Here is a 26,858-nt window from a genome sequence, read left to right as displayed (position 1 = left end):
TTGTGACAGAATAATGCAGACGTGAAAAAGAATGAGACTGACAACTTATAAGAAAGAGCTGTACACGAAAATTGCTGCTCAAAGGATTCACTCGATTTCAAGTTCCAATAAGCAGATCAATGAAACCAACCGAAGAAAAAAAAACTCACTTTCTAACCATTTTGTTTTCAACCCTGTTAGTATTAAACATAATAACCATACGATTAGATAAATTTTATGCTACATTACTAGTAAGGACTTTTTGTTCTTCCGTTCATTTGAGCATTAACTATATGTCATTTGAGCATTAACTATATGATGATAAAAACCAGTAGAAGGTAAGTTGCAACAATTAGAAGACATTTTTAAAAAGAGAAAAAGAAATGAAGATCCATATAGGTGTCCAAACTAAAAAACAACTGTTTACATGACTTCGGGACCAACATCTACGAGATGAGTGCATTTTCATAGATGAACATTTGCCAATTGGCAAACTTTACAGAAGCAGTGAACACAGATGCACAATTGGAAGGAATATGACTAGAAGCAATCATATATACAGAAACCGATTGTTCTGTTCATAATTCAGATCACACAGACAGCCATGCCAAACAGAAAGATAGCTTCTATCGTGAGGATTACTCAGTGACCATCCTCACGTTTGCTACCAATTCTCCTTCACAATCTTTGACTTCTCAAATATGAACTTCCCTTCCTTGTATTTTTGTGTCTCTTCATAAGCTCTTTCATACTTCCAACCCAACACCTCACGACAATCACGGCAATAGATATCAGCAACTGTATGCAGTCCTGTGGTCAGCTGCCTATCTTCCTTTGGCCCAACAACTATGTTCATGGCATGAGAAAACAGAAATGCACGTCCGTTTCTCCCCTAGCCAGATTTGAATCATTGCACACAAAATATCACAAGATGATTCGTGGCGAAGAATCATAGAATTTGACCTACTAGATGTATCTTATATTGTCCACAATGTAAAATACTAGATCAGAATAGCATGGAATCATCAAAATCTCATAGAAATCCATGGATTTAACATTAGGGCTGACTAATACGGAGCAATTTCTGTCGTTGCAGAAGAGTTTTGAGAAAAAAAAAATTGGGAGGTTGCAATCACTTCAGAAAAAAGAAAGCTATTGGCTTAACAAAATGACATTCAGATTAATAAGAATTTTTTTTTTCTACCCAAATTCTTCAAATTTCTATAAAGAGCTTCACCTGGAAAGCTTTCGATATGACATCGTCATGAAGGCAAACCTCATTTCGGCAATTACTACAGCTGTATACTCGAGGCCCAGCCAAACTCGCCATGAATCGCTCCCGGCACCTTTCTTGATTGCCCCGAATCGAGAAAAAAAACAAGAAAGTTAACACTTTTTCGGGAGAACCTACACGGATAAGCAAAGCTTAAGATCCCTAAAAACTTAAAACCCCAAAGATTAGACAATCTAAACTGACCTAAAAGCCCTCTACAAGGAAATGAAGGCGAGGGGCAAGGATTCGGAGGAAAGGGGATAAAGAACAAACGATGGCTGGAACTTGGAAAGGCGAGGAAGAAAGAACAGGAAATTGACGGCTTCTGCAATGAAAGCGACAGATACTGTTGTTAATTCCTAAAATTAAGAAAAAAAAATCAATAAGGAAAAAAATTTCATCCAAAAATCTCTCTTTTGTCAACAAAAAGCAACGAAAATGAAGAGCGTCGGCTATAAAAACTCATCGATTCCTTGCGTGAAGTTTGGATTTGTTCTTTTCACCCGCTCGAACGAAAGGAAGACTGGAGATCGCTGGGCGTCGGAAGGGTGGGAAGAGAGAAATTTTGTTCTCTCTATGAGAAGATCGAAATTTTATTAAAATTAATTTTAAACTATAAATTTATTAAATACTGAAAAACTTAAACTTTAAAAAGGGAAAATAAAATAAACATTATAATTCATTGTACTGTGCAGGATTACCATTTTGTCGGTGGCCGTGAGCCTTATCACTGTGCATCAGAATGACAGTCATCAGGGAGAGCGACAGAGCTCACCGTCGGCAGTTACTTTTTTTCACACTGCGGTCTTCTCCTCCTCAATTCCCCGTCTTAATCGCCAAATTTTCAAAGCCGTGGGCCTTAAGTCCAGAGATTAGGCGCAGACCGCAGAGCAGGTCATCCTTTTCCCCTTTATTTTATTAATAGGTTGAACAAAAGCAATTTATCAGCAAGGACAAAATGATTGTCGCAGGGTCACCCACCCTTCTGTTTTCATAGTAGTAGTGAATGGGGTCTCTCCTTTGCAATCACGCCTGTCTCCTAATCAAAATACAAAAGGAAGGTAAGTGGAGTCATCAGTACTAATTTTGTGTTAATTAAACAATGTAATTATGAAGCCTTCTTCCATCTTAAGGGCATCGAATCTCTATATATGCCTACATACAGGTCTTTGTCTTCCGATCCTAGACAAGGATTGAGAGAAGGATCGATGATGGAGGAGGAGTGGGAAGCCGAGAAGGCGGAGGAGATCGATTACGTGTTTAAGATTGTGGTGATCGGCGACTCGGCGGTCGGGAAGACGCAGCTGCTCGGCAGGTTCACCAAGGATGAGTTCTACTTCGATTCCAAGTCCACCATTGGAGTCGAATTCCAGACTCGAACCATCACGCTCAACAAGAAACGCATCAAGGCACAAATCTGGGACACTGCTGGCCAGGAGAGGTAAGCTGAGCTTGCATTTCATGACTCGAAAGAGAGATGGGAATCTGTGAAAAGATCTATGCGCCATACCTGAAACGGAAGCTGTTGGTGCCTTGGTGGGCAGGTACCGAGCGATCACGAGCGCGTACTACCGCGGCGCGCTCGGGGCGATGCTGGTGTACGACATCACCAAGAGGGCGACGTTCGACCACGTGGCGCGATGGGTGGATGAGCTGCGCGACAACGCGGACAGCTCCATCGCGGTGATGCTGATCGGCAACAAGTCCGACCTGGCCGACAAGAGGGCGGTGGCCGCCGCCGACGCCGTGGAGTTCGCCGAGGAGCAGGGGCTCTACTTCTCGGAGGCGTCGGCCTTCACCGGCGACAACGTGGAGGCCGCCTTTCTGCGGCTCCTCGAGGAGATCCACGGAGTGGTGTCGAGGAAGGCGCTGGAAGCGAGGAGGAACAATGCCGTCGACGGCGGCGCGGACGCCGGGCATGTGGTGAGCTTGAAGGGGACGAGGGTGGAGGTGTCGATGATGGAGACGAGTGCCATGAGAACAGGAACGCAATGCGGCTGCTCGAGTTGAGCTGGCCGGCGGATGGAGTTGGTTCCAAAGGTTTGCAGGATAATTAAGGCATGGGGTTACTGGTTTTTTGTTATTTTACCTCCTTCACTTTTAAAAATATTATCAATTCCCATAAAGAAATAAACTCAGCACCGATCAATTATTGTGAGAAATCCTCTCATGCTGCAAATCTGAATAGAGTCCGTTGGATTTGTTCATGATTCAAAAAAGAACATTTTGAAGTTTTGCAAACTTAATTCTTATTACACAAGAGAACGATGACGCGATATTCTTAGAACTGGCGTATCAAGGAATTCTCTACTTCTTGACCTCTTCGTGGTCTGCCTCGGGAGCCTGGTCGCCGCCTTGAGATCCTCCGGAGGAACCACCAGAGCTTCCTTGCATGTGTTGCCCGATCTTAGAGACTGCCTTGTTTGCAGCGTCGAGCTTGGCCTTGATGCTGTCGACGTTATCCCCAGCCATCTCTTTCCTTAAATCAGCTACTGCAGACTCGATCTCTGTAGCCACCTCGGCTGGAATTTTATCCCTGTACTCGCTCAAGCTCTTCTCGATACTGTATATTGTTGTGTCAGCGCTGTTCTTGATATCAATCAAAGCTTTCCTCTCCTGGTCCCGTTGAGCATGCAACTCGGCCTCCTTCACCATCTTCTCAATCTCATCCTCGGAAAGCCCACTGGATGAGCGAATAGTGATCTGCTGTTCCTTGCCGGTGGCCTTGTCTTTGGCGGAAACAGTCACGATTCCGTTGGCATCAATATCAAATGCCACCTCAATCTGTGGCATGCCTCTTGCAGCTGGTGGGATGCCTACGAGCTCAAACTCACCCAGGAGCTTGTTATCTGCTGCCATTTCGCGCTCACCTTGAAGCACACGGACACCGACCTGTGTCTGATTGTCAGCTGCAGTAGAAAAGACCTGAGGAAAAAAAATCCCCAAGATTTAGTTTATATATTTAAGTAATATGAAACTGTTTTTGTAGGACGCAGATGACAATAGGACAATGCACAATCATGCAGACAAAAATTATCACCATCCTTCACCAAAGAAATGCACTGATTCTAAATCACAGCATCAGTGTCGTTCCAATGCTCTAGAAAACATTTCAATCTATTAATGTAATTGACCAGAGAAAACCTGTACCTCTCAATTCAACACCTTGGCCAAACGTTATGCTATCAAATTTTTATGTGCATTTCCTGTAGTGTACTTTATTTTGTTCAGCTGACTAGCATCCATATACAGAAATACATGCAAAGTGGATGGACTGGGTTATACAAGAATCTCGTCTAATTGGATGCTCGTGACTGATTAACTCAATGGAAATTCATGGTGAGAGTATCCTACTCTATACTATAATCTGAATAAACTGTTGCATCATGCAATAGAAATATGAACAGCCTTTATTTGTCCTTTTCTCTAAACTATAACCTTATGCAACTTTGCTATTTCAAATGAACTAGTAAACTGCATCTAATCATTACCTGGCTCTTCTTTGTGGGAATAGTTGTGTTTCTGTTAATCAATCTGGTAAAGATACCGCCAAGTGTCTCAATACCCAGCGACAAGGGTGTGACATCCAAGAGGAGCAGCTCCTTGACATCTCCACGAAGAATACCACCCTGTATGGCAGCTCCCATAGCAACAGCTTCATCTGGATTTACTCCCTTACTAGGGCTCTTTCCAAAGATTTCAAAAACTATTTCCTGAACTTTTGGAACTCTAGTCATTCCTCCAACCAAAAGAACCTCATCCACATCCTTGTTGCTTATGTTGGCATCCTTCAAACAATTTTTACAGGGATTTCTAGTTCTTTCAATTAAATTATTTACCAAAGTCTCGAATTTTGATCTTGTCAGAGTGATATTCATATGCTTTGCTCCAGAAGCATCGGCAGTTATGAATGGAAGATTTATATCTGTCTGGGATGTTGATGACAATTCAATCTTAGCCTTCTCAGCTGCTTCTCGAAGCCTCTGTAGAGCCAACCTGTCCTTTGAAAGATCTATTGCATCAGATCTCTTGAATTCATCAACCAAGAATTCAACTAGCTCATTGTCAAAATCCTCACCACCTAAGAAAGTGTCACCGTTTGTTGCTTTGACCTTGAAACAAAATTGTGAATGCTAACAAATCAATAAAAGACAAAAGGAAGCACCAACTTTGAAGGTAAAAATGCTTATACCTCAAACACACCATTAGATATCTCTAAGATTGAAACATCAAATGTTCCACCTCCAAGATCGAAGACTGCAATAAGGCCTTCTTTGTTGTTCAGCCCGTAGGCGAGGGCAGCTGCTGTTGGTTCATTAATAATTCTTTGCACGTCGAGCCCAGCAATTCTCCCTGCATCTTTTGTAGCTTGACGTTGAGCATCATTGAAGTATGCAGGAACGGTAATAACAGCCTTCGAAACAGACTTCCCAAGATAAGATTCAGCAGTTTCTTTCATCTTTGTCAAAACAAATGCACCAATCTGGCTGGGAGAATACTGTTGGCCATTAGCCTCCACCCATGCGTCCCCATTGGGTGCCTTCACAATCTTGAAAGGGACCATCTTCATTTCTTTCTGTGTCTGAGGATCATCAAACCGCCGGCCTATCAGACGCTTGGTTCCAAAAAGTGTGTTTGTAGGATTGGTGACTGCTTGACGTTTTGCTGGAGTTCCAACAATTAGTTCTCCCTTCTGATTAAAAGCCACAACTGATGGTGTGGTCCGAGCTCCTTCAGAATTCTCTATGACTTTAGCATTCTGCATAAGAATGCGTCGAGATAATAACTTTGCCATAAACTTAAGAAACTTAAAATGATCAAATAAAGCAGAAACTATAGAAAAGATGGATAAAGTGTAACCTTCCCCTCCATAACTGCAACACAAGAGTTTGTAGTTCCCAAATCAATTCCAATTATATCATTGCCAGCAGGCTTTGAGCTATATTAAAAATTGACATTAGTGAAAAGAAGGAAAGAATAGCATAATGCAATATATGACATTATTGAAGTAGACATTAAATTGATGCCTGAAAGGTCTGAACAAGCTAGCCCACTTGTGGCCCAGAGATGGTATGCCATTGCTCCTGGATGACTGCAGAAATAATAAATAAATAAATAAATATATAAAGACTATTTTGCAACATCTAGCTTAAAGACCTTCATGTTAGTCACTGCTTGAAACATCTATCATTTGCAAAGTATAGTTAAGACTTATATCATCAACATGTTTTCATTTATCCTGGAAACATTCAATATGAAAAACTGAATATCTATCCTTGAAAACTGCATAGCTGTCACATTGTTACAATGATAATTAAAATATTAGATTTTGCACATAGACCATTGGACAGTATCTCTCTTCAAATTGAACATCCTGGTTATAATTGTACAATGCCCTTCTTTATATTATATGAAGTGCCACCGAATATAATCTTTTACTAATTTTGTAAAGAATATATTATATTATATTATATCTCAAATTTTTGAAATGACATTTTAACACAAAAATATGAGCAAAAGGAAATAAAAAAGGAACATGAAATGGGAAAAGTAAATGGTCAGCAAGACTAATATGAGACTATGAGAGCATTTCAGGCATATAATTTAACCAAACATCATAGTTTAATTCAAATTGATGGCACATTTATAACTTATAAGCGATTTATAGATTTTAGAAAGATCAACTGTAATTTTAATAATGGTAAATATGCTATTTCATAGTTTTATAAATGTAAGTATTTTGCCATATTTATATACGATACATTTTAATGTTTCATTTTTCATATTTGCATAGCTGACCCAATCTAGTGGGATAAGTAAGACATTGTTGTTGTTGTTGTTGTTGTTTCATATTTGTTTCGATCATGAAAAGATTTGGCAATTTATAAGTGTAGGTGTAATTTTGACTAGCTAGTTACCGCTCATGTATATATTTCAGCTTCAAATTTTCCATCCTTTTGTCACTTCGCATGGTGGACATTTAGACATCCTATACATTTAGTATCCCAATTTCATTTAAATTCACTTTTAATGCTGTTGAGTTCTTATTGATTTAAACTCATAAACAAGCCTATATCAAATGAGCATATATTTTCATCAGAGTTTATACCCAAATTTGTGATGTATGTGTGCAACTTTAATTATGATTTTCTTTTTTTTTTTTGAGTATTTGTGGTGGTGGAGGGATTGAGGTTACATGATATAATTGGAGGCTCATGGTTATGTGATGATGTAAGCTGCAAATTTCAACATAATAAATTCTTCTCTTTTGCCTATGGTTTTTTACCCATTTAGGATTTTTTACATAAATTTGTGTGTTTCTTGCTTTGTGTTGTTTGCCTAATCAAAAGTAAAATAAAATACTAAAAGTAAATTCATTAGACCAACTTTTTAACCACTCAGTTAAGCCCTAAAATCCCTATATAATTTCTTAAGATTCTACGAATTCCTAGTTATATTTATTTATTTATTTTCAAAAATAACAGGCTTACTAAGGTTTCTATATAATGACCTCAATTCGCAAACTAATTTCATGAAAAAATTCAAAACATTCGGAGAAAGAGGATATGCTGTCTTTTAGATTTTATGAGGTAGGCTCTTCCCTTTTCTTCCTTTAGCGGTGCACACCCTTGCTAACTTCTGTATTAATCTTACTTTTGGATTCTTTCTGATTCATGAATCTATCACAAACAAAATTCTAGTTATAAGCTTAGATATATATAAGTAATATCTCTGATATTACTTTTTGTTGCATAAAAAAAGATCATTGTTATTCATCTATGAAATTACATTGTTTGGTTTGTTCAGAATAAAGGAGTTTCTTATAGAGGTTGCAAAGTTATCTGGAGATAAAGGGATCCAAAGGATCTTCATCAATGGTCAAATAACATTATCAGCTAAGTCAATTGCACACAAGATCAACTAAGGTGGAACCAAGTATGTAGATCAAATCACTTTAATGTGTGCAACTGTAGAGCAAGCAGAGAGGAGCGAGACTACTCTAGAAGATCTAGAGTAAAAGATCACTTCGAAGTACTAAATAAGTGGCAGACCAATATTTCAGAAAGTTGGATTATTAGGATTGATTCAATACTAAATGTTTTGCCCGAGTAGCTCAATTGTGCCAAATACACCCTAAATATGTTTTTTCTTTAAAAAAAATAGTAATATAATGGTTGAAAATTCATCTATGAATTTCCTAGTAGTGGAGTGTTCTAGAGCCTGGGAGATGTCATAAGGTGTGTTTGGAGGCTATAGGAAGTTGAGAGGCTTGTAGAGGGAGTATTTTCTTTTCAAGGAGAATTTTTTTGTTTCAACGAAGTTAGGTGAAGTTTTCACTTTTTTTCATTTATGTTAGGAGAGTAGTCTAGAAAGTTTTTTGAAGGGCCTCTTGTACAAGGTGGGCTACAAGTTTGCTTGGCACTTATGATCCCAACAGTATGTTGCACTTAACACTACGAGTTGACACTAATTTTACCTATTTTCTCGTCAGGGTGAATTTTCATAGCAACGTATGGTGTTCATGGATCTTCATTTAAGTTTAGAGCGTCCTATATAACTTAAAGCAATATATGATCATAGTTGTGACAAAGGTTTTGCATTTATTAGCTATTAATTTTCTTTACATCTATCTCATTTTCTTTACAACTTTCTATGAAATATTATGTCCAACATTGTTTACTACTGCACTCCAAGCTCTTCTTGTCTCTATTACATCTGAAATCATACACCCCAATCTGCCAACAAACTCTTGCCTCCATTATATTCTAAACCAATATACCTGCATTACCACACAGAACTGGCGCCTTCTGTTTTGTTGTTCCCCTTCGTCAATTTGTACTATACAGCTAGTTCTCTCTCCAACTAACTGTTTCATAATCCACCAGAACACGGAACAAAGGCTTGAACTTTAACATTAACGAATAAATTTTGTTTGCTTGGTTTTTCATTTCATACCTAAACCAAATGAATAGATCATATGCTCCTAAAATAACACAAAGACAAAAGAAGAACCCGTTGTCTGACTCCCAAACATATGCCAAGAAAACACTTTTCTCACAAAAAACAGGAAATTCGGAAGCAACCATCCAATAATCAAAAGAGAGCGTACGGATCCGAGGCGGGAGGAGAGGAAGGGCGTCGACGGATTGCGGCGCCTCACAGCTCGAAGAATCACAGAAGCAGCCATGGGTCCCCGCGTCCGAGGAGAAACCAGTCGAGAACTAGAAAGGGGTTTAGGGTTCACTCGATGCTTAAATAGCAGATATGGACTCCATTCTTCGCGGTCGGCCCCAAAAAGTTAGAATATATTTTATTTCAATTCTGATAGTTTTAACATATTCAAAGTAGCTCCCAATGAAATCATAAACTTATCATTTTACCCCTCAAACTTATCATTTTACTCCGTGATGCTGTTAGTTGCGTTTGATAATAATCATGTAGTGGCTAAAGTTCAACTTTGCTTAAATGTTATTTCTCTAGAAATATATAAATAATAAATGTTACCACCCAATTTGAAACACTTAAAAGACTCCACTTAATTATTATCATAATTAATTTTGCATATATTAGGCAACATTGAAAAGTCGCTTTAAGAGTCGTCTACGACAAAAACCAATAGAGTAGAGCTTGTCTGGAACTGACATAATTAGGAGGGTGCAGTATAGAATAAAGCTCACGTAATACAACAACGATAATAATCGTCAGACGATGAGCAATTAATTCTTTGATATACTGGGGTGGGCTCCAGACTTTGTTTTTTAGTTAGTTAGTAATATGTATTGGGCTGTTTTGGATAAACTTTTTTTGATGTTTAACCTATTATAATTTTTTAGCTAATTAATTTTTTTACCCAATAAAATATTAAAAACTCAAATAATCGATAAGTTTTATCTCTTTCTGTCATAATCTAAACTCGACAGTTATTTCTTGTCAAAAAACATCATACTCTACTGATGTAATCGTACAATCTCAAAATTGATTGAGAGTTTTTGTTTCTCACATCATAATATTCATTTCGATATTAAGTTTGGGATGTAAAACATGAATCAATTTAAAATCTGAAACCTTAGCTCATGGCTCGATTTATATTGAGTTGTTCTTCGATTTTTCAAAATATTTGATAATTTAATATAAATACTATAGGTGTCCATTATACTGATAAAGAGCCAAGTCAAAGTGAATGTTGTTGCTCTTCAATGTCTAGACATTATGAAGGATTTTTCACTTGCTATTATGCTTGTCAGAATATAAGTTGAAGATGAATGAAGTATTGTATTTCCCTAAACAGATTTTAGCATAGTTTATATCTCATGGTTTATTATTTTTCATATGAAAACACGCCTATAAACAATGAAATGAGGTTTGTGAAATTACAACCTTAGAGTGTGTATCAATGTATGATTTGCATGTATCGTCAACTTTTCATTATAATCAATCATTTGCAACATATATGAGATTGTTTTAGATGGTATAAATGAGATCAGTAGTTTTTTAATTTGGCAAAAAAAAATAATTAATTAGATTGGGTAATGTTGAGCCTAGGTGATCAATCCGGTCACATGGAAGTTTCTCATCGGCCACCAGGGTAAATCAGGAAGTGCTCGCAATGGACAGCCCAGGAACCCAGCATCCTTTAGTTGCGTGTCCCATTTGGAGAAAAAATTCTTACAAATTCATCATAACTAGGGTTCAAACCGCAGATGTCTAGGTAAGAACTTAGATACCCTGCCACTGCACCATAGCCCCGGGGCCAATTAGGCAAAAAAAACAAGAACTTATATATTGATGTTTTTTTAATACAATTAAAATTAAAATAGTGTGAATAAAGTAAAAAAAAAATATAATTAATTAATTAATTAATTTTGTTGGATTCTTGGACTAGTATTGAGATTATGTTTTGTTTGTGTATTTGTATTTATTTGGATGTTCATCAATTTGTATCTTGCATATTAGTCGTTTCTCATTAGTTGTATATGATAGGAGAAGCATTCTCCAACTAATGCACAGATTTTAAACCACGATGAAGAACATCTCGCCAGGTATCAAAGAGTTGAAAGTGATGTTAATGTCTATGTTCAACTAGATCTGCCCAGTGGGTAATACCCAGTGGGTAATACCTAGTCAATGAAAGAGATGCAATCGGACGAGGTTGTTAGGGTCAACAGAATTTAAATATCTCCATAACTACAATAGTATGATATTGTTCACTCTGAGTTTAAGCTCTTATGGTTTTATTTTTGGGTTCTACTCAAAAGGTCTCATACCAATAAAGATATTTTTCTCTTATAAACTCATTATCTTTCTCATATGTTTTCAATGTATGATTTTTTTTGCAACCTTACAACCCCAATAATCTCTCCTAAATCAATGACCAAATGGGCCCTCTCGATCAGACGTCCAATCCTCGACCCACTAGGTTTTGCTGCCCCTTGGTCCAACCGACCTACTAGGTCTTTCTACTCCCGGTCTACTTGACCTGTTGGTGCAGTTTGCACTAAATGTCTAACTTAGATTTTGATAAATGATAAGTGAGTTAAATTAGATGTCTTTGTGATCTAAGTACTTTACCAAGTGTGTAGGAATTGATAGGTTTGAAGGATCTGACACGATGCTAAAATCTAACTAGGTCTGCGGAACCAGATAGCTGGTGAGAAGCCCAGATAGGTCAACGAGATGACTTGATATCAGGTGAAAAGTCTGATTGGGTCGGCGGGACCTGACAACCGGTAGAAGTCCAGTTGGGTCTGCCGACCTGACAACTGGCATGAAGACTTGGTGGGTCATGAGGCTAGTCAACCGATTGCAAGTTGATAAGTAAATGTAAGTCACTGGAGGAGAGTGACTTGGTGAAGATGCGTCCCAGTTGAGGGACAGTAGGCGTCGGTCCAGTATAATTTCATATCCCTAAACTGAGATCTTGACTATATCATGGTCTTGGCAAAAAGAGAACAAAAAACCTCGGGTGAACAGTACCCGAGGTGCCTTCTAAGGGATGGAAGACGCCTTCAAGCATTGGAAGGCGCTTTGGCACTGTTCATAGAAGGCACCTTTGGTGCATGGAAGGCACCTTCCATAGGATAAAGTTCAGATTTCATCAAAGATAAGGACCGGACTGTTCGGGATAAGACTTGCCACATTGGAGGTGCCTTCAAGGCCTTTGAAGGCGCCTTCCATGCTCAAAAGGAGTGCTAGTCCAAGCCATAAAATAACTCACTCATATGAATATCTGCGCTTTTGATTGAACTTCTGAACACTCTTACTTCCTACTACAACTCTACTACTACGCTCGTCTACCGCTAAGAAGCCGCCCAAACACCGAGCTCAAGCCGGCTATCTTCGAAAAAGTGTATGGTAAACTTTCATTCGTATACTTAATTATTGCAAAAGGACAAGTGCAGTATGTTGCACTTGTTCCAACTTTCTTTGTACTCGATTCCTTCTTCCCGAGGCACCGGAAGAGGTATTTTAGTGGATTATCCATTGATAGGTCCGCGGGACTTGGATCTTGGAGTATGTGTCATCGAAAGCTCGAAAATAAGTAAAAAATCCTTGTGTTCATATTTCTTTCATTTTTGTCTACTTCTTTTCCACTGCGTACTTTGTTTTTTAAAAAAATAAAAAGATAAGTTTTTCAAAACCACGTGATTCACCCCCCCCCTCTCACGTGCGACTTGATCTAACAAGTGGTATCAGAGTCAAGTTCTGCTCTGAATTGGTGCAACCACCAATTAAGGCAAAGAGAATTGTTTTATATTCTTTGGATTTCAGTTCTTCGTATTCTATTTGAATTGGTAAAAGTTTACCTCTTCAAATAACTCTTTCTTGTTCAGTTTTTACTTGAAATTGGTGCAACATCACTCTAGTTCCTCGATATAATTTTTTTTTTCTTAAACTCTACTAATCCAAGATCAAGTCTTGGTACCTTACTCTAGTTTTTTATTTTAGTGATAAATGGCCCAAAACGAAGGATACACCACTATTCATCCACCTCTATTCAACGGAGACGATTTCTCATTTTAGAAGAAGCGGATGGAAGTGTATTTGAAGACCAACGTAACTTCGACCAGTGGTTCAGCGTCACCAAGGGATACAAGGCACTAGTAAACCACAACACCGGAATTCCAATGGACCCAGAAAATTAGAATTCAGAGATGAAGAAAAAGGCTCAGATTCAGAGATGAAGAAAAAGGCTCAGATTAACTTCAAGGCCCTCGACACAATCCAATACAGACTAACGAAGGAAAAACTGAATCACGTCGGTCCACACGAAAACGCAAAGGAACTATAAGATAAGCTTATATAGAACTACATGAGGGACTCAATGACTCAAAGGTAACAAAAATAAACTTACTCTTAAATAAATTATTTAACATCAAATTGTAGGAAGGAGAATCCACCAGTCAGTTGCACGTGAGGATAAAAGACATTCTCAATAGGCTCCACACAATCAGCCATCAGATGAAAAATCGAGACCTGATAAGGTATGACCTAAACGCCTTCCCTCAAAATGCATTGTGGGCATCCATTGTAGATGCCTACAAAATCTCGAGGAATTTATCTAAACTAAAATTAGATGAACTTTTCTGTGAATTAGATCTACACGAACTGACTAACACCAACTTTGAAAAAGGTATTACTCTTATTGTAGGAACATTAAAGATAAATCTAGAACTAAACCAAAACCTAAAGTTGAGTCTGACCCAGACTCAGACGATGAAGAATACCTGGTGAACCTGGTAAGAAAGATGTTCACCAGGAGAAAGAATAACTTCACCAAAAAGGACCTACAGAAGATCAACTCCACTTCAAATTCCAACAACAACAAGACCAATGTCACGTGCTTTGGATGTAACAAGAAGGGACATTACAAGAATGACTGCCTAAATCTCAAGAAAAAAAAAACCTCAAAGCAACTTGGGATGAATCGTCCACGGAGAAATCAGACAAAGATGAACCAAGGCACACCAACTACCTCGCACTGATGGCGTATGGACTAAAATTGGAAAGCAAACCAGAAGACGAGTCCGAATCCGAATCAAGCCACGAGTCCACACTTGTTTCTGAAGGTTCCAATGAGGTACAATCTATCTTAAGCAACAAGTTTTTTTTTACTAAAACAACTACTAGAAAAATTTACAACTAGATCTAAGTATCTGGATATGATACTTGGATCACAAAGAGCTGTGTACAACATATAGGATCAGAAAGATGCTAGTGAGGTGGGGGTTGAGGGGGTGAATAGCGATTGTCAAAAATCAAACGCGAATTAAATCGAAATACGTTGTGGAAGAATAAAAGACAATGCTAACACAAGTAGTTTTACTTGGTTTGGAGTATTCGACAACTCTTACTCTAAGGCTCGTACTCGTATAGTGCTTTCGTTGGACAATCCACTAATAGTTCGAATGATTACATAGGTTAAGTACAATAGAACTAAAAAGAATGTTACTGACAACAAAGAAAATAAGAAAGTCTTGATCGCTGGCTGTCGGAGGAGCTTTACAGCATCGTAGGAGCTTTTTTTGGAGCATCGAGCAAGAGTGAAAGTTGTACCAGTTGTTGTTTTGAAGCTCCTGATCGAAGACCTTTATATTAATACATGAAGCATAAATAATAAAGGTTTAGCAAAAAGTACTTTGCAAACTTAGTTTTTCAAACAAGGTTTCAAACAATGATGTTAAGTAATTTAAATAATTTAAAAAATGAGTGTTTGAAAACCAACTATTTTAACTAGAAAGTACTTATCTTTTCAAAGAAAATTTTACAAGTAATGTTTTAAAAAAACTTTATAAAAGTAAAGACTAAGGTTTATTTTAGGGAGGATTAAATGTTTCAAAAATAATTTATACAATAGTATTCAATGATATTATATACTAATTTTGCAAAAAATATTTGGAAATAAATTATCAGGAAAAATATTTTGAAATGTTTAATGTTTTTTTAAAAAATATTTTGCAAGGATAATTTTTATGAGAATTTTGCAATTAATTTTTCAAACATTTCAAAAGTAATTTCTAAATAGAATAACTTTTTAAAATATTTTAAAGCTATTTTTCAAAATAATTTTCAAAGTGTTTTCGTAGAACATTTTCAAGGTAACTTTCAAAAAAGTTTTAAAAGTAATTTTCAAAATAAATTTTAAAATACGATTTTGAAAATAAACTTTTCAGATGATGCAAATATTTTTAAAACATTTTTCAAGATAATTTTTCCACCATATTCTTTGAAAACTTTAAACACAAGACATTAAACAGAGATTTAAGTAAGTTTTAATAGATTTAAAAAGATAGCACAAAATTTTTTTGAAAAGATGATACGTTTAAAAGATAGTTTTCAAATGTCCTCCTCCTTAAGTTATTATTCGCATTTAATTTAACACTCCCCTTAATTTGTACTAGGATTTGGGCATATTAAATTTCAAAGTCTTAGCCTGTTATCTTCTGATTATCTTTGTTAGATATAAGAAGTTTTACTTGAGTGTTTAAGGAAATTAGAGTTAGTAATATTTATGTTTAGTAAATATATTATTTATATAAGTATTTCTCCATACTTATTATGATACTTCATTTAAGTTTGATTAATTATTTAAATTAATCAACAATCAATTATTCTTAAAATAATAAACCTTAGATTAAATTAATTAGGTTAAAATTAAGTTAATGATTTGTTACTAACTCAGTAATAGTTAATCATTATCAATAGTTTATTGATTAATTTTTACTTAACTCAATCCAATAATTTAATACTTATTTTTCATTAAAATAACTTATATTAAATGATTAATGAAAGTATTAGTTATAAATTAATTTTTCATTTACTTCATCTTTAAGTTTTGATTAGATTTAACTTAAGTTACATTAAATTATGATCAACTAAGTTAGAGTCAGTATTAATTTAGAGTTAAATTTGTTAAAGTTATTAAAAGAAGTTAAGTAAAATTAAGGTTCAAATTAGTCAATCTTTAATTAAGATAAATTATTAATTAGGTTAAATTAAGTACTAATCCAGTTAAGTTAAGTTTAGATTAATGTTTTAAGTTTTAATTTAATTAAATTTTAATTATTTACTTATTAATAATTTAATTCAGCTTAAAGTTTAATTTAATTAAATTTAAATTGATGTAATTATTTTTTAATTAAGGTTTAAGTTTTAAGTTAAGTGTATAAGTTTTAAATGGATTTTAAAAGAATTTTTTAAATATTTTTTAAAAGATAATAATTTTTAAAATATTTTTAAAATAAATTTTAACAGGATTTTAAAATTAATTTTAAAAATATTTTCAAAAGATTTTAAAATAATTTTAAAATAATTTTTAAAAGTATTTTTAAAGATTTTTTTAGAATAATTTTTAAAAAGGATTTTTAAAATAATCTTTAAAAGGATTTTTAAAATAATTTTTAAAATAATTTTGAAATAATTTTAAAATGTTTTTAAAAATAAATTTTAACAGGATTTTTAAAATATATTTTAAAATTTTTTAAAATAATTTTTAACAAGATTTTTAAAAGGGTGTTTAAAATAATTTGTAAAGGTATTTTTAAAATAATTTTCAAAAGATTTATAAAATAATTTTTCAAGGATTTTAAAAATAATTTATAAAATATTTTTAAAAGGATTTATAAAAGTATTTTTAAAAAGAAATTTCAAAATAAATTTTAAGACATTTTAAAAATAAATTTTAAAATAATTTTTAAAAGTATTTTTGAAAATATTTTTTAATGTTTTTTAAAATATTTTTTAAATTTGTTTTAAAAAGTCATTTTAAAAATATTTTTAATATAATTTTTAAAATAATATTTAGAAGATTTTAAAAGAATTTTCAAAATAATTTTTAGAAGATTTTTAAAAGGATTTTTAAAAGAATTTTAAAATAATCTTTAAAAGATTTTTAAAATAATTTTTAAAAGGATTTTCGAAAGTATTTTTAAAAATAATTTTTAAATGTATTTGAAAAATATTTTTTAAATGTATTTTTAAAAATAATTTTGTAAAAAATTTTATATAATTTTAAAAATATTTTTTACAAGATTTCTAAAATAATTTTAAAATATTTTAAAATATTTTTTAAGATAATTCTTATAATATTTTAAAACATTTTTTAAAATTATTTTTAAATTAATTTTTAAAGTAATTTTTAATAGATTTTTAAAACAACTTTTAAAATAATTTTTAGAAGATTTTTAAAAGTATTTTTTAAAATAATTTTAAAAAGTATTTTAAAGAATTTTTAAAAGGATTTTAAAAATAAATTTAAAAAATTAAAATAATTTTTTAATATATTTTTTTGAAAATAGTTTTTAAAAATATTTTTAAAATAGTTTTTTTTCAAAAGAATTCTAAAAGATTTTAAAAATAAGTTATATGTAATATGTTAATTAACATATGTTTAATTCAATTTGAATTTTAGTGTTTAATTAAATTAATGTTGGTATTTAATTTTAATTTAATGCTTGTTCGCCTCACCTAGTATAAGTTTTAAGATAATGGTATTTTATAGTTTTGTGAGATGAGTTAAGTTCAATTTTAGGGTTTGGTTTAACTTACGTTATATTCAAGTTTAGCTTTGAGTTTAACAAATATGTATTCTTTGGATAAACTTTTAAGCTGTGGTGAGTCACCTAGACATCATTAAAGTAACCACACCTCCAAAATTTTTTAAATAGTCTTATCCACTAAACTTAGTATAAAACTTTTGTCTAACTAACTATGATTCGTAAAGGGTGGCTTCAATTAGTTCCACTAAGCCAAATACACCAGGTTGAAGTCATATTTTCCTCGACATGTATAGATATAGTTTTCCTGATTTACTATCATCAAAAACTTCTCTAGTGCTATTTTTCAAGTTAAATTTTTGTCCCTTTATTACCTTTCTATTGGCTTTTATATTTTAAGTTGATCACCTCAGTGTCATGTTGCCATCAAAGTCGTTAATAAGGATGAAGCATTTCATCTGCATCCTCCACAGATTGATTCCGTGCCTCTTATACATCTCATATGATGGTGGTTCATGGATGCTCTGCCCTTCTTGATGAGACATTGACATCCTTACAAAAATTAGAGACAAGAAACAATTTCCAAGATTTTGCCTTGAGGTAAGTAGTGTGGGAGATAAAGAAATGAAAGCGTTTCACCAATTTAAAAAAATAATAAAAAAATTATGATAAATTTTGTCAAAAAGGGTCATTTCACAAATTCTAACTAATAGTGAAAATATGAAAGTAAATTTTTTTAAAAAAAAATTGGAGGGAAAAAATGAAAGGCGTAATTGGTGGTTACACCAATTCAAAGCAGTACATGCTCTAATACCACTTGTAGGATTGGAAAGACGCTAGACGAGGGTGAATAGTGATCATCAAAAATTGAAAGTGAATTAAATCGAAGTACGCAGCAGAAGAATTAAAGGCAACGCTAACACAAGTAATTTTACTTGGTTCGGAGCCTTCAACGACTCCTACTCCAAGGCCCGCACTCATTGAGTGCTTTCATTGGAAATCCACTAATAGTTCGAATGATTACACAGGTTAAGTATAAGAACTAAAAACAATGTTACCGACAACAAAGAAAATAAGAAAGTCTTGATTGTCGGTTGTCGGAGGAACTTCACAGCGTCGTAGGAGCTTTTTTGGAGCACCGAGCAAGAGTGAAAGTCATAGCAGTTGTTGTTTTGAAACTCCTGGTCGAATGCCTTTATATAGGCCCATTCCAGGCACTTGGAACCCCTCCAGGCGCCCGGACCACGTGGCTCGGCCAGTCAACACACTCCATATCAGCTTCTGTATGAGATTTCGGGTCTAGGCGCTTGGACCGACTCTAGGCGCTCAGACCGCCCGGGTGCCTGCAACACCCACCAGTGCAAGACTGGGCTGGGCGACCGGACCCCCTTTTCTTCAGCAACTTCTTCCCTGCAGAAAATGTTAGTCCAAGCGATAGAAAATATATTTACCCTACAAAACAGAGTTAGCACAATATAATAAAATAGTACTAGTAATTAAATCCTGTCTTCTCGAAACCAGGATCTAGTCAAAGTCTTAACTTAGGTTTCCTAAATGGATCTAAATTAGACCGACGCCTACAGTTCCCTCAATGGGGAATGCGTCCTTATTGGATCTCTTCTCCAGTTGCTTACCTCCACTTACCAACTATAGTCGTTTGACTTGCCTTTGACCCACCAGGTCTTCCCGCCAGTTGTAAGGTCTGCAGACCCAACTGGACTTCGGTCGGTTGTTAGGTACCGCGAACCCAACTAGACTTCCCACTCGATATCAGGTCCGACGGACCTATCTAGACTTCATACTAGCTATAGGGTCCCACAGATTTGCTAGATTTCAGCTTAGTGTAAGGTCCTTTAGTGTAACGCCCGAATATTCTCAAAAGTATTTTAGAAATATTTTATGATTTTTCTGGAATTTTAGAATATTTTTTATGGAATTTTTAGAGTAGCGGAAGTAGCAAAAATAAATAGAATCGTAAAATAGCCTACGCGGGAATTGAACCCGAGACCTATTGGGTCATACGACTTAAGATGAACTCTAGTAACCAGGTGAACCCAGCAGGGCCGTGCTGAAAGGAAAGGGGAACAATTATATTTATATTTGAGTTGGGCCGAATTACCCACTTAATATAAATAGGGAATTTAAGTGAGGAATTGTTATTTTTCTTAAACGAGAAAACTTTTCCCTCAAACCCTCACACATCCGCCGACCCCTCTCCCTCACCCTCTCGGCGCCCAAGTCCAAGGAACCTAGGGTTCCGTCCAAGGGCCATAGGAGCACCTTTCCGGCGACGACTCCAGCACGAGAACGTTCCCCTCCGCGAAAAGGGCACGTAAAAGCGAGAGGATCGTCGAGAGGATCGTCTCCTCCGGAAATCTAGCGATTAGAATCGTAAGAAACTTCGAGCAGGAGGTAAGAAACCCCTCACCTGCAGTATAAGTAGCTCTCGTGTGAATTTCTGCTTTGTTTAGTAGTATACGAATTTTGACACATAGGTTGTGCAATAGTGCACACTAGGTGTTCGATAATATGTGCAGCACAGGAAAAGAATGCAACTTAGGTATTTTAATAGCTTAGTAAATGCAATAGAAGCATTTATTCAGTATGTATAGTTTTACTATAGTCATATGGGACTACGGTCCAATGGGTGGGCTCCCACAGTCGCCTCTAGGTTCAGATAACCTAGCTCTAGGTTCAGATAACCTAGAAATAGCAATATAAGAAGAACTCAGCTATAATCAGTATTTTATTTTAGCAGTGGCACTGTACTGGATTAGATATCCATTGGGTTGTGCTCCCATAGTCGTCCCTAGGTTCAGATAACCTAGTAACCCTACTAAATTCGGGACTTGCAAATCCGGGTCTAGTTAGGGATGCGCGCATAGCACGTACAGATGTCGGACCCATCAGCAGCATGATTATTATTTTAATCTATTTATGAAAATAGTTTTCAAAACTTCACAAATAGTTATGTTGATTCAGTACAGCTTTAGCATTAGTTTAGAATTAGCTCAGCTCAGTTTTTGTATCAGTTCAGTTTTCTATTGATACAATATGATAGCTGATCCTGTCCGAAAGCTGAATCAAACGGACGCTGGGCACGTGGCACTCTCCAAGCGGCTGACGTAGATCTCCTGACTATCCGCACGGACCTCCGGTGAACCTGCACAGAAGTCGGGCCGGGAAGGGGTTCCCGGCGACGACCCTCCGACGCTCAAGTCAGGCAAAGCTCGACAACAAGAAAGTGGCTCCAAGAATCGTAGAATGCGTACCTCCGGCGAAGGGTGAGGGCCTTTATATAGGGCTGTGAAGAAGCGAGTGCACACATACCGAGGTGTACACGTGTCCTTTCCCATACCGTAGTGTGGGCTTGTCAGAGGAGCTTACCTGACACCATACTGCTACAGTTTGAGCACGTCTCTGATGGGACAGCGGATCTTTCTGTCATAGGATTTGGAGTATGGCCTGCTAGTGGAACATGCCTGCTATCAGAAAAAGATGTCCCTTGTCCTTGTCCTTTTCCCCCTACTCCCTGCCGGGCGTCCGACCGGCCAACCTCCACCTTACGTCCGGCCGGACATATATAGTGGTCTACTTGGGAGATTCTCGGTAATGTGCTCTGTGGAGACTATTAGCAGTATGCTACCTCATGTCTTCGGCCGAGCGTGCCCTCCGCTCGACTCTGCGATCCTGTCCAACGAGCGCCGGAACCTTGACTTCCGCCAGGGCGCCTTTAGCCATCAATTAGACACCGGTCGGCCGGCCGGGCGGTCGACCCACCCTTCTCCGATCGACCACCTGCCCTTTGACTTTCACGTGGCATTGACTCCCCAGAACGGGGGTCCCCTGTTCTTACCGCCGGATCACTTGCCTCCCCTTCAAGTCTAGTCGAAGGAGGCGATTAGTCCGACTGACTGGACTGCGAGTCTAGCCGGGCGGCACCTTCGTGCCATTATCTTCCGCTCGGCCTACCGCAGGGATGGCCTTTAAGATTAGTCAACAGCAACATTCCTTGAGTCTCCTCGTAATCTGCGCCAATCTTCGACACTAAGGCTGAGCATGCGCTCATTAAATGCTTCGAATGGCTGAATGCCACGTGGCGCACTGTCGTCATCATACGGCTGCGGCGGCGTGGTGCTCTGATGGGATCGAAGCGGTTCGAAATGGACGGCGTGATGCACGCTTTGATTCCCGTGACCTGGATCCAACGGTGGAGGCCGCCCGGCCTCCACCCTATAAAATCTTCGTTTTCTCCTCCGTCGCCTTACTCCTTCTTTCGCGTGCTCACGGTTATCCCTCGCGTTCTAGAGCTCCGGCGATCGTGTTCTCCTGCTTCCGTCGATCCCCGGTGTTCTTCCTTCGATCCTCCTTTTTCTCGTAAGGTTCTCCTCTTTTCTTTCTTGTTTCCGGTGCTTTCTTTACATTTCTTTCCCCAGTCTTCGCTCCCAGGGTACTCTTTTCGCTTGTTGTCGTCTTTCTTCTGCCTTTTTGCCTTTTTGATTTCTTCCGCTCGGACCATGGCTAGTTCTTCTCATCCTGAAGACCAGTCTCTCGGCCCATGGTACACTACCATGCAGTCACGATTCGACCAGCGTGACTTTGATATTTTGACCGATAATTTTGAAATCCCCGATAATTTTGAACTTCTTTTAGCCGGTCCCTCCGCTCGGCCACATAGGCTGTCGCGCGGAGCTTTCTGTGTCTTCCACGACCGGTTTACGGCCGGTCTGCGTTTCCCTATACATCCCTTCATTATAGATGTTTGTAACTTTTTTGGTGTTCCGCTCGGCAGTCTAGTACCCAACACCTTTCGCCTCCTCTGTGGTGTTGTCATTTTGTTCAAAATCCACAACATCCCTCTCCGACCGGACGTCTTTTATTATTTCTATTACCCCAAGCAGTCTGAGCCGGGCACCTTCATGTTCCAAGCTCGGCCCGACCTAGTCTTCTTTAATAAACTGCCTTCTTCCAATAAACATTGGAAGGAGTATTTTTTCTATATTCGTATGCCCGATCAGGCAAATTTCTGGACCAAGTGGCAGGTCGACCTACCTCCCACTCCTGAGCTGAAGAAGTTCAAGACCCGACCGGACTACCTTCATGCTGCAAATATGCTAGCCGGTCTGCGGCTTGACATCAATAAGCTTCTTCACGAAGGAGTGATGTACATCTTCGGCCTGAGTCCAATACGGACTCCTCTTCCGACCGGCTTCGGTAAGAATTTTACTTGGGCATATGCTTTGATTGCTAACTGATTTCTCTTCTTTCCTTTGCAGCGGACATCGTCATGGAGTCGGTAATGGCCGGCATTTTGAAGAAAAAGGCGGCAGCGCTCGAAGCCGTGGCGGCCAGGGAGATGGAGGCGCTCGGCATCCAGCCGGTCGGCTCGCATGAAGGGGAGAGCGGGACACATGCCGAGGAGTCGGCCGCTCAGGCTTCTCTCCCAGAGCCAACGGCTGGAGCAACCATTAGCCAAGAGCCTTCCACTCGGGGTGACGGCTCAGCTCCGGAAGAACAGCCCCTCCCGAAAAGGCGCCGAGTGGAGACTCCCGTCCGCTCAGTCACGTCTGCTGTTCAACCCTCCGCCCGAGCCATTGCAAGTGCTCGCAGAAAGGCTCCGGAGGTCGAAGCCATTTCGTCCGATCGGACTCCTTCGGAATGGGACCAGCCGACGACCCCTATTGAGGCCATTCTAGTCAGCTCCCTTCTGCTCGCTCCTTAACCAGTCCAGCGTTCAACCATTCGATCTCAGTTTTTGGCGCCGGCCTCTGATCCTCTTCCGACTGCCGGTCAGACGACCCCAGGTCATGGCCGCACGATACGAGTCACTCTTCATCTTTCAACTGAAGAGCTGCTGCCAGAGGCCGACCAACCGACAGCGCCCAAGCATACCATCACTTTGAAGGGCCCATTAGCTGAGATGTGGGCCGACGCTCGGGCACGCGTCGCGCTGATCCCCCTCCGCAATTTGGCCAATAGCCATATGCAGCAGGCCACGGGGGTAAGTTTATTTTCTCCCAAGTTTTGTATGCATTCCTTCCGATCGGACAATAACAACTTCTTATTTCTTTTGTCAGAGATGGGTGGAGGAGATTGCTGTCTCCAACCGCCTGACCTTGGTAGATGAAGAACTAAGGCAACTGAAGGCGGCAGTTGGTCCGTCCGGCCCTCAAGGCCCCTCATATTCTGAGCTGCAAAAGGAGCTGAAGAAAGCTCAAGATTTGTTGGCGGCCGAGCAGAAGAAGACGGCCGATCAGGCTCACGCCTTGGCCGAGTCCGAGCGACAAGTCAAGTCGCTCGACACAAAAATAACCCTGGCCACCACTCGAAAAAATACGGCCATCTCCGACCTAGAGAAAAAGAATGTGGAGGCTCGGGGCCTAGAGCAGAAAGTAAAGGAACTGAGGGACCAGCTCGATGGCGAGAAAGCAGGCCGCTCGGCTAACGCAGCCAAGCATATAGACGAGCTGAAAACTTTGCAGGAGCCCCTCGCCGCTTCTCAATTGGCCTTCAAAGAATACCAAGAGGCCGAGCCGAGTCGGGTAGCTGCCCTAAGACAAAGCTACATCCGCTCGCCCGAATTCTCTGAGAAAGTCTGCGAGCGGATGTACACGACCTTCGACCTGGCTATGACCGCCACCACTACATATCTGAAGTCTAAGGGTCTTCTTCCGGACTCCACTACTATTCCGGCCGGCGATCAAGTGGCGCTCCTGAACAACATTCCCAAGGACCTTTACGATTATATTGAGTAGACGTTTTTACATGTAATTAGGCCGCTCGGCCAAAGAATGATCCTTTTTTATACTTAAGCCGCTCAGCTTAAAGTTTTATTTTAATGCAATACTTTCCTTTGGCGTACTTTGCCCTTTTGCTAGCCAATGTATGTGCTGTCCGCTCATCTAATATCACACCTAGCATCCGAGAGGGATTTTTACGAAGTATTTGGCGTGACCCTTCCGCTCGGCTAAATATGTAATATTCCGCTTTGATAGCAGAGATCGCTCGCTAGATGCTGATGAAGTATCTTTGGGTACTGGGCCGAGCGGAGCGTAGAGATGGTCAAACGATATTGACGGCGAGTTTCTTGGACACTTGCCGTCCTTTTTATTGGCCTCATCGGCTCGGAGGATTTATAGACGCCGGCTCATCTCTCGATTTTTAACGTCGGAGCTCGACGGCCTTCTGCTCGGAGGGTTTATAGACGCCGGCTCGTCTCTCAATTTTTAACGTCGGAGCTCGACGGCCTTCCGCTCGGAGGGTTTATAGATGCCGGCTCGTATCTCGATTTTTAACGTCGGAGCTCGACGACCTTCCGCTCGGAGGGTTTATAGACGCCGGCTCGTCTCTCGATTTTTAACGTCGGAGCTCGACGGTCTTCCGCTCGGAGGGTTTATAGATGCCGGCTCTCGATTTTTAACGTCGGAGCTCGACGGTCTTCCGCCAGAGGGTTTATAGACGCCTGCTCGTCTCGATTTTTAACGCCGGAGTTCGACGGTCTTCCGCTGAGGGTTTATAGACGCCGCCTCTCTCGATTTTTAACGCCGAGCTCGACGGCCTTCCGCTCGGAGGGTTTATAGACGCTCGCTCTTCTCTCGATTTTTAACGTCGGAGCTCGACGGTCTTCCGCCGAGGGTTTATAGACGCCGCTCGTCTCTTTTTACGCTTGAGCTCGACGGTCTTCCGCTCGGAGGGTTTATAGACGCCGGCTCGTCTCTCGATTTTTAACGTCAGAGCTCGACGGCCTTTACGGCTAATTTTAACACTGATGACATACGCCCGACCGAGCGACGAGGGGTCTTCGTCTTCAATGACTTGGCTCGGATAATTTTTACGCCCGGCCGATCGGCCCGGGGTCTTCGACATTGAGTCGGTGCCTCTGATCTTATACATCATGGAGATAGGCCGCTCGGCAGATAATGCCAATTGCGTTTAACATTTTACTTCCTGCATTCCAAATATACAGCCAAACGGAAAATATACAGCATACATTACATTGGCGCACCTTTCACCTTGCCCCGGAAAGGCTGGAGATAATTTGCGCTTCATGGTTGATCCAAGTCCCAATCCATCTTCATCCGCTCGGCGGTGCTCCCCCTTGAATGCCGGTTGGATCATTGTCTCGGGGGGAGGAGTCCGCTCGGGGATCATTGCCTCCGCTCGGCCACCTGATGCTGACGTTGTTTGTTGCTTCAGCCGCTCGGCTTGCGCATTCTCTCTTTGTTGCTCCACGAGCTTAGCTTCTCTTGCCTTGATTAGAGCGTCGAGCTCCTTTGTGGAGAGCATCACCGTGTGCGGTCGTCCAGCCTCGTCCATTGCTTCCGATCGGATGCAGGAGCGTTCCCACAGACGGCGCCAAATTGATCCTGTCCGAAAGCTGAATCAACGGACGCTGGGCACGTGGCACTCTCCAAGCGGTTGACGTAGATCTCCTGACTATCCGCACGGACCTCCGGTGAACCTGCACAGAAGTCGGGCCGGGAAGGGGTTCCTGGCGACGACCCTCCGACGCTCAAGTCAGGCAAAGCTCGACAACAAGAAAGTGGCTCCAAGAATCGTAGAATGCGTACCTCCGGCGAAGGGTGAGGGCCTTTATATAGGGCTGTGAAGAAGCGAGTGCACACATACCGAGGTGTACATGTGTCCTTTCCCATACCGTAGTGTGGGCTTGTCAGAGGAGCTTACCTGACACCATACTGCTATAGTTTGAGCACGTCTCTGATGGGACAGCGGATCTTTCTGTCATAGGATTTGGAGTATGACCTGCTAGTGGAACATGCCTGCTATCAGAAAAAGATGTCCCTTGTCCTTGTCCTTTTCCCCCTACTCCCTGTCGGGCGTCCGACCGGCCAGCCTCCACCTTATGTCTGGCCGGACATATATAGTGGTCTACTTGAGAGATTCTCGGTAATGTGCTCTGTGGAGACTATTAGCAGTATGTTACCTCATGTCTTCGGCCGAGCATGCCCTCCGCTCGGCTCTGCGATCCTGTCCAATGAGCGCCAGAACCCTGACTTCCGCCAGGGCACCTTTAGCCATCAATTAGACACCGGTCGGCCGGCCGGGCGGTCGACCCACCCTTCTTCGGTCGGCCACCTGCCCTTTGACTTCCA

At 39.4% G+C, this 26,858-nt stretch overlaps 3 protein-coding genes across 6 annotated transcripts; 1 reads left to right on the top strand and 2 right to left on the bottom strand.

Moving 5' to 3' along the window:
* Positions 1–341: 341 nt before the first annotated feature.
* On the bottom strand, positions 342–1,847 carry LOC122017360 (protein yippee-like At4g27745). Of its 3 annotated transcripts, none has more exons than XM_042574949.1 (4): positions 1,720–1,826; positions 1,457–1,577; positions 1,217–1,329; positions 342–871 (listed from the first exon to the last, which is right to left on the bottom strand). In XM_042574949.1, exons 3-4 carry the CDS (start codon positions 1,307–1,309, stop codon positions 644–646), a joined length of 321 nt encoding a protein of 106 aa, XP_042430883.1. In that variant the 5' UTR covers positions 1,310–1,329; positions 1,457–1,577; positions 1,720–1,826; the 3' UTR covers positions 342–643. The 3 variants fall into 3 exon arrangements, with proteins under 3 accessions (XP_042430883.1, XP_042430885.1, XP_042430884.1); XM_042574951.1 differs by having other exon boundaries at positions 1,217–1,386; positions 1,720–1,825; XM_042574950.1 differs by having other exon boundaries at positions 1,457–1,847.
* Positions 1,848–2,202: 355 nt separating this feature from the next.
* LOC122017358 (ras-related protein RABA3-like) lies at positions 2,203–3,414 on the top strand. Of its 2 annotated transcripts, XM_042574948.1 has the most exons (3): positions 2,203–2,313; positions 2,418–2,693; positions 2,797–3,414. In XM_042574948.1, the coding sequence occupies exons 2-3, from the start codon at positions 2,461–2,463 to the stop codon at positions 3,260–3,262; spliced, it is 699 nt and encodes a 232-aa protein (XP_042430882.1). In that variant the 5' UTR covers positions 2,203–2,313; positions 2,418–2,460; the 3' UTR covers positions 3,263–3,414. The 2 variants fall into 2 exon arrangements, with proteins under 2 accessions (XP_042430882.1, XP_042430881.1); XM_042574947.1 differs by lacking the exon at positions 2,203–2,313 and having other exon boundaries at positions 2,356–2,693.
* Positions 3,402–9,515, bottom strand: LOC122017357 (heat shock 70 kDa protein, mitochondrial-like). Its single transcript, XM_042574946.1, has 6 exons — positions 9,363–9,515; positions 6,280–6,344; positions 6,113–6,191; positions 5,445–6,011; positions 4,744–5,364; positions 3,402–4,177 (listed from the first exon to the last, which is right to left on the bottom strand). Exons 1-6 carry the CDS (start codon positions 9,438–9,440, stop codon positions 3,560–3,562), a joined length of 2,028 nt encoding a protein of 675 aa, XP_042430880.1. The 5' UTR covers positions 9,441–9,515; the 3' UTR covers positions 3,402–3,559.
* Positions 9,516–26,858: the final 17,343 nt, after the last annotated feature.

Source organism: Zingiber officinale, chromosome 8B (assembly GCF_018446385.1).
Source record: "Zingiber officinale cultivar Zhangliang chromosome 8B, Zo_v1.1, whole genome shotgun sequence".
Taxonomy (NCBI): Eukaryota; Viridiplantae; Streptophyta; class Magnoliopsida; order Zingiberales; family Zingiberaceae; genus Zingiber; species Zingiber officinale.
This window is presented reverse-complemented; position numbering and strand designations above follow the sequence as displayed.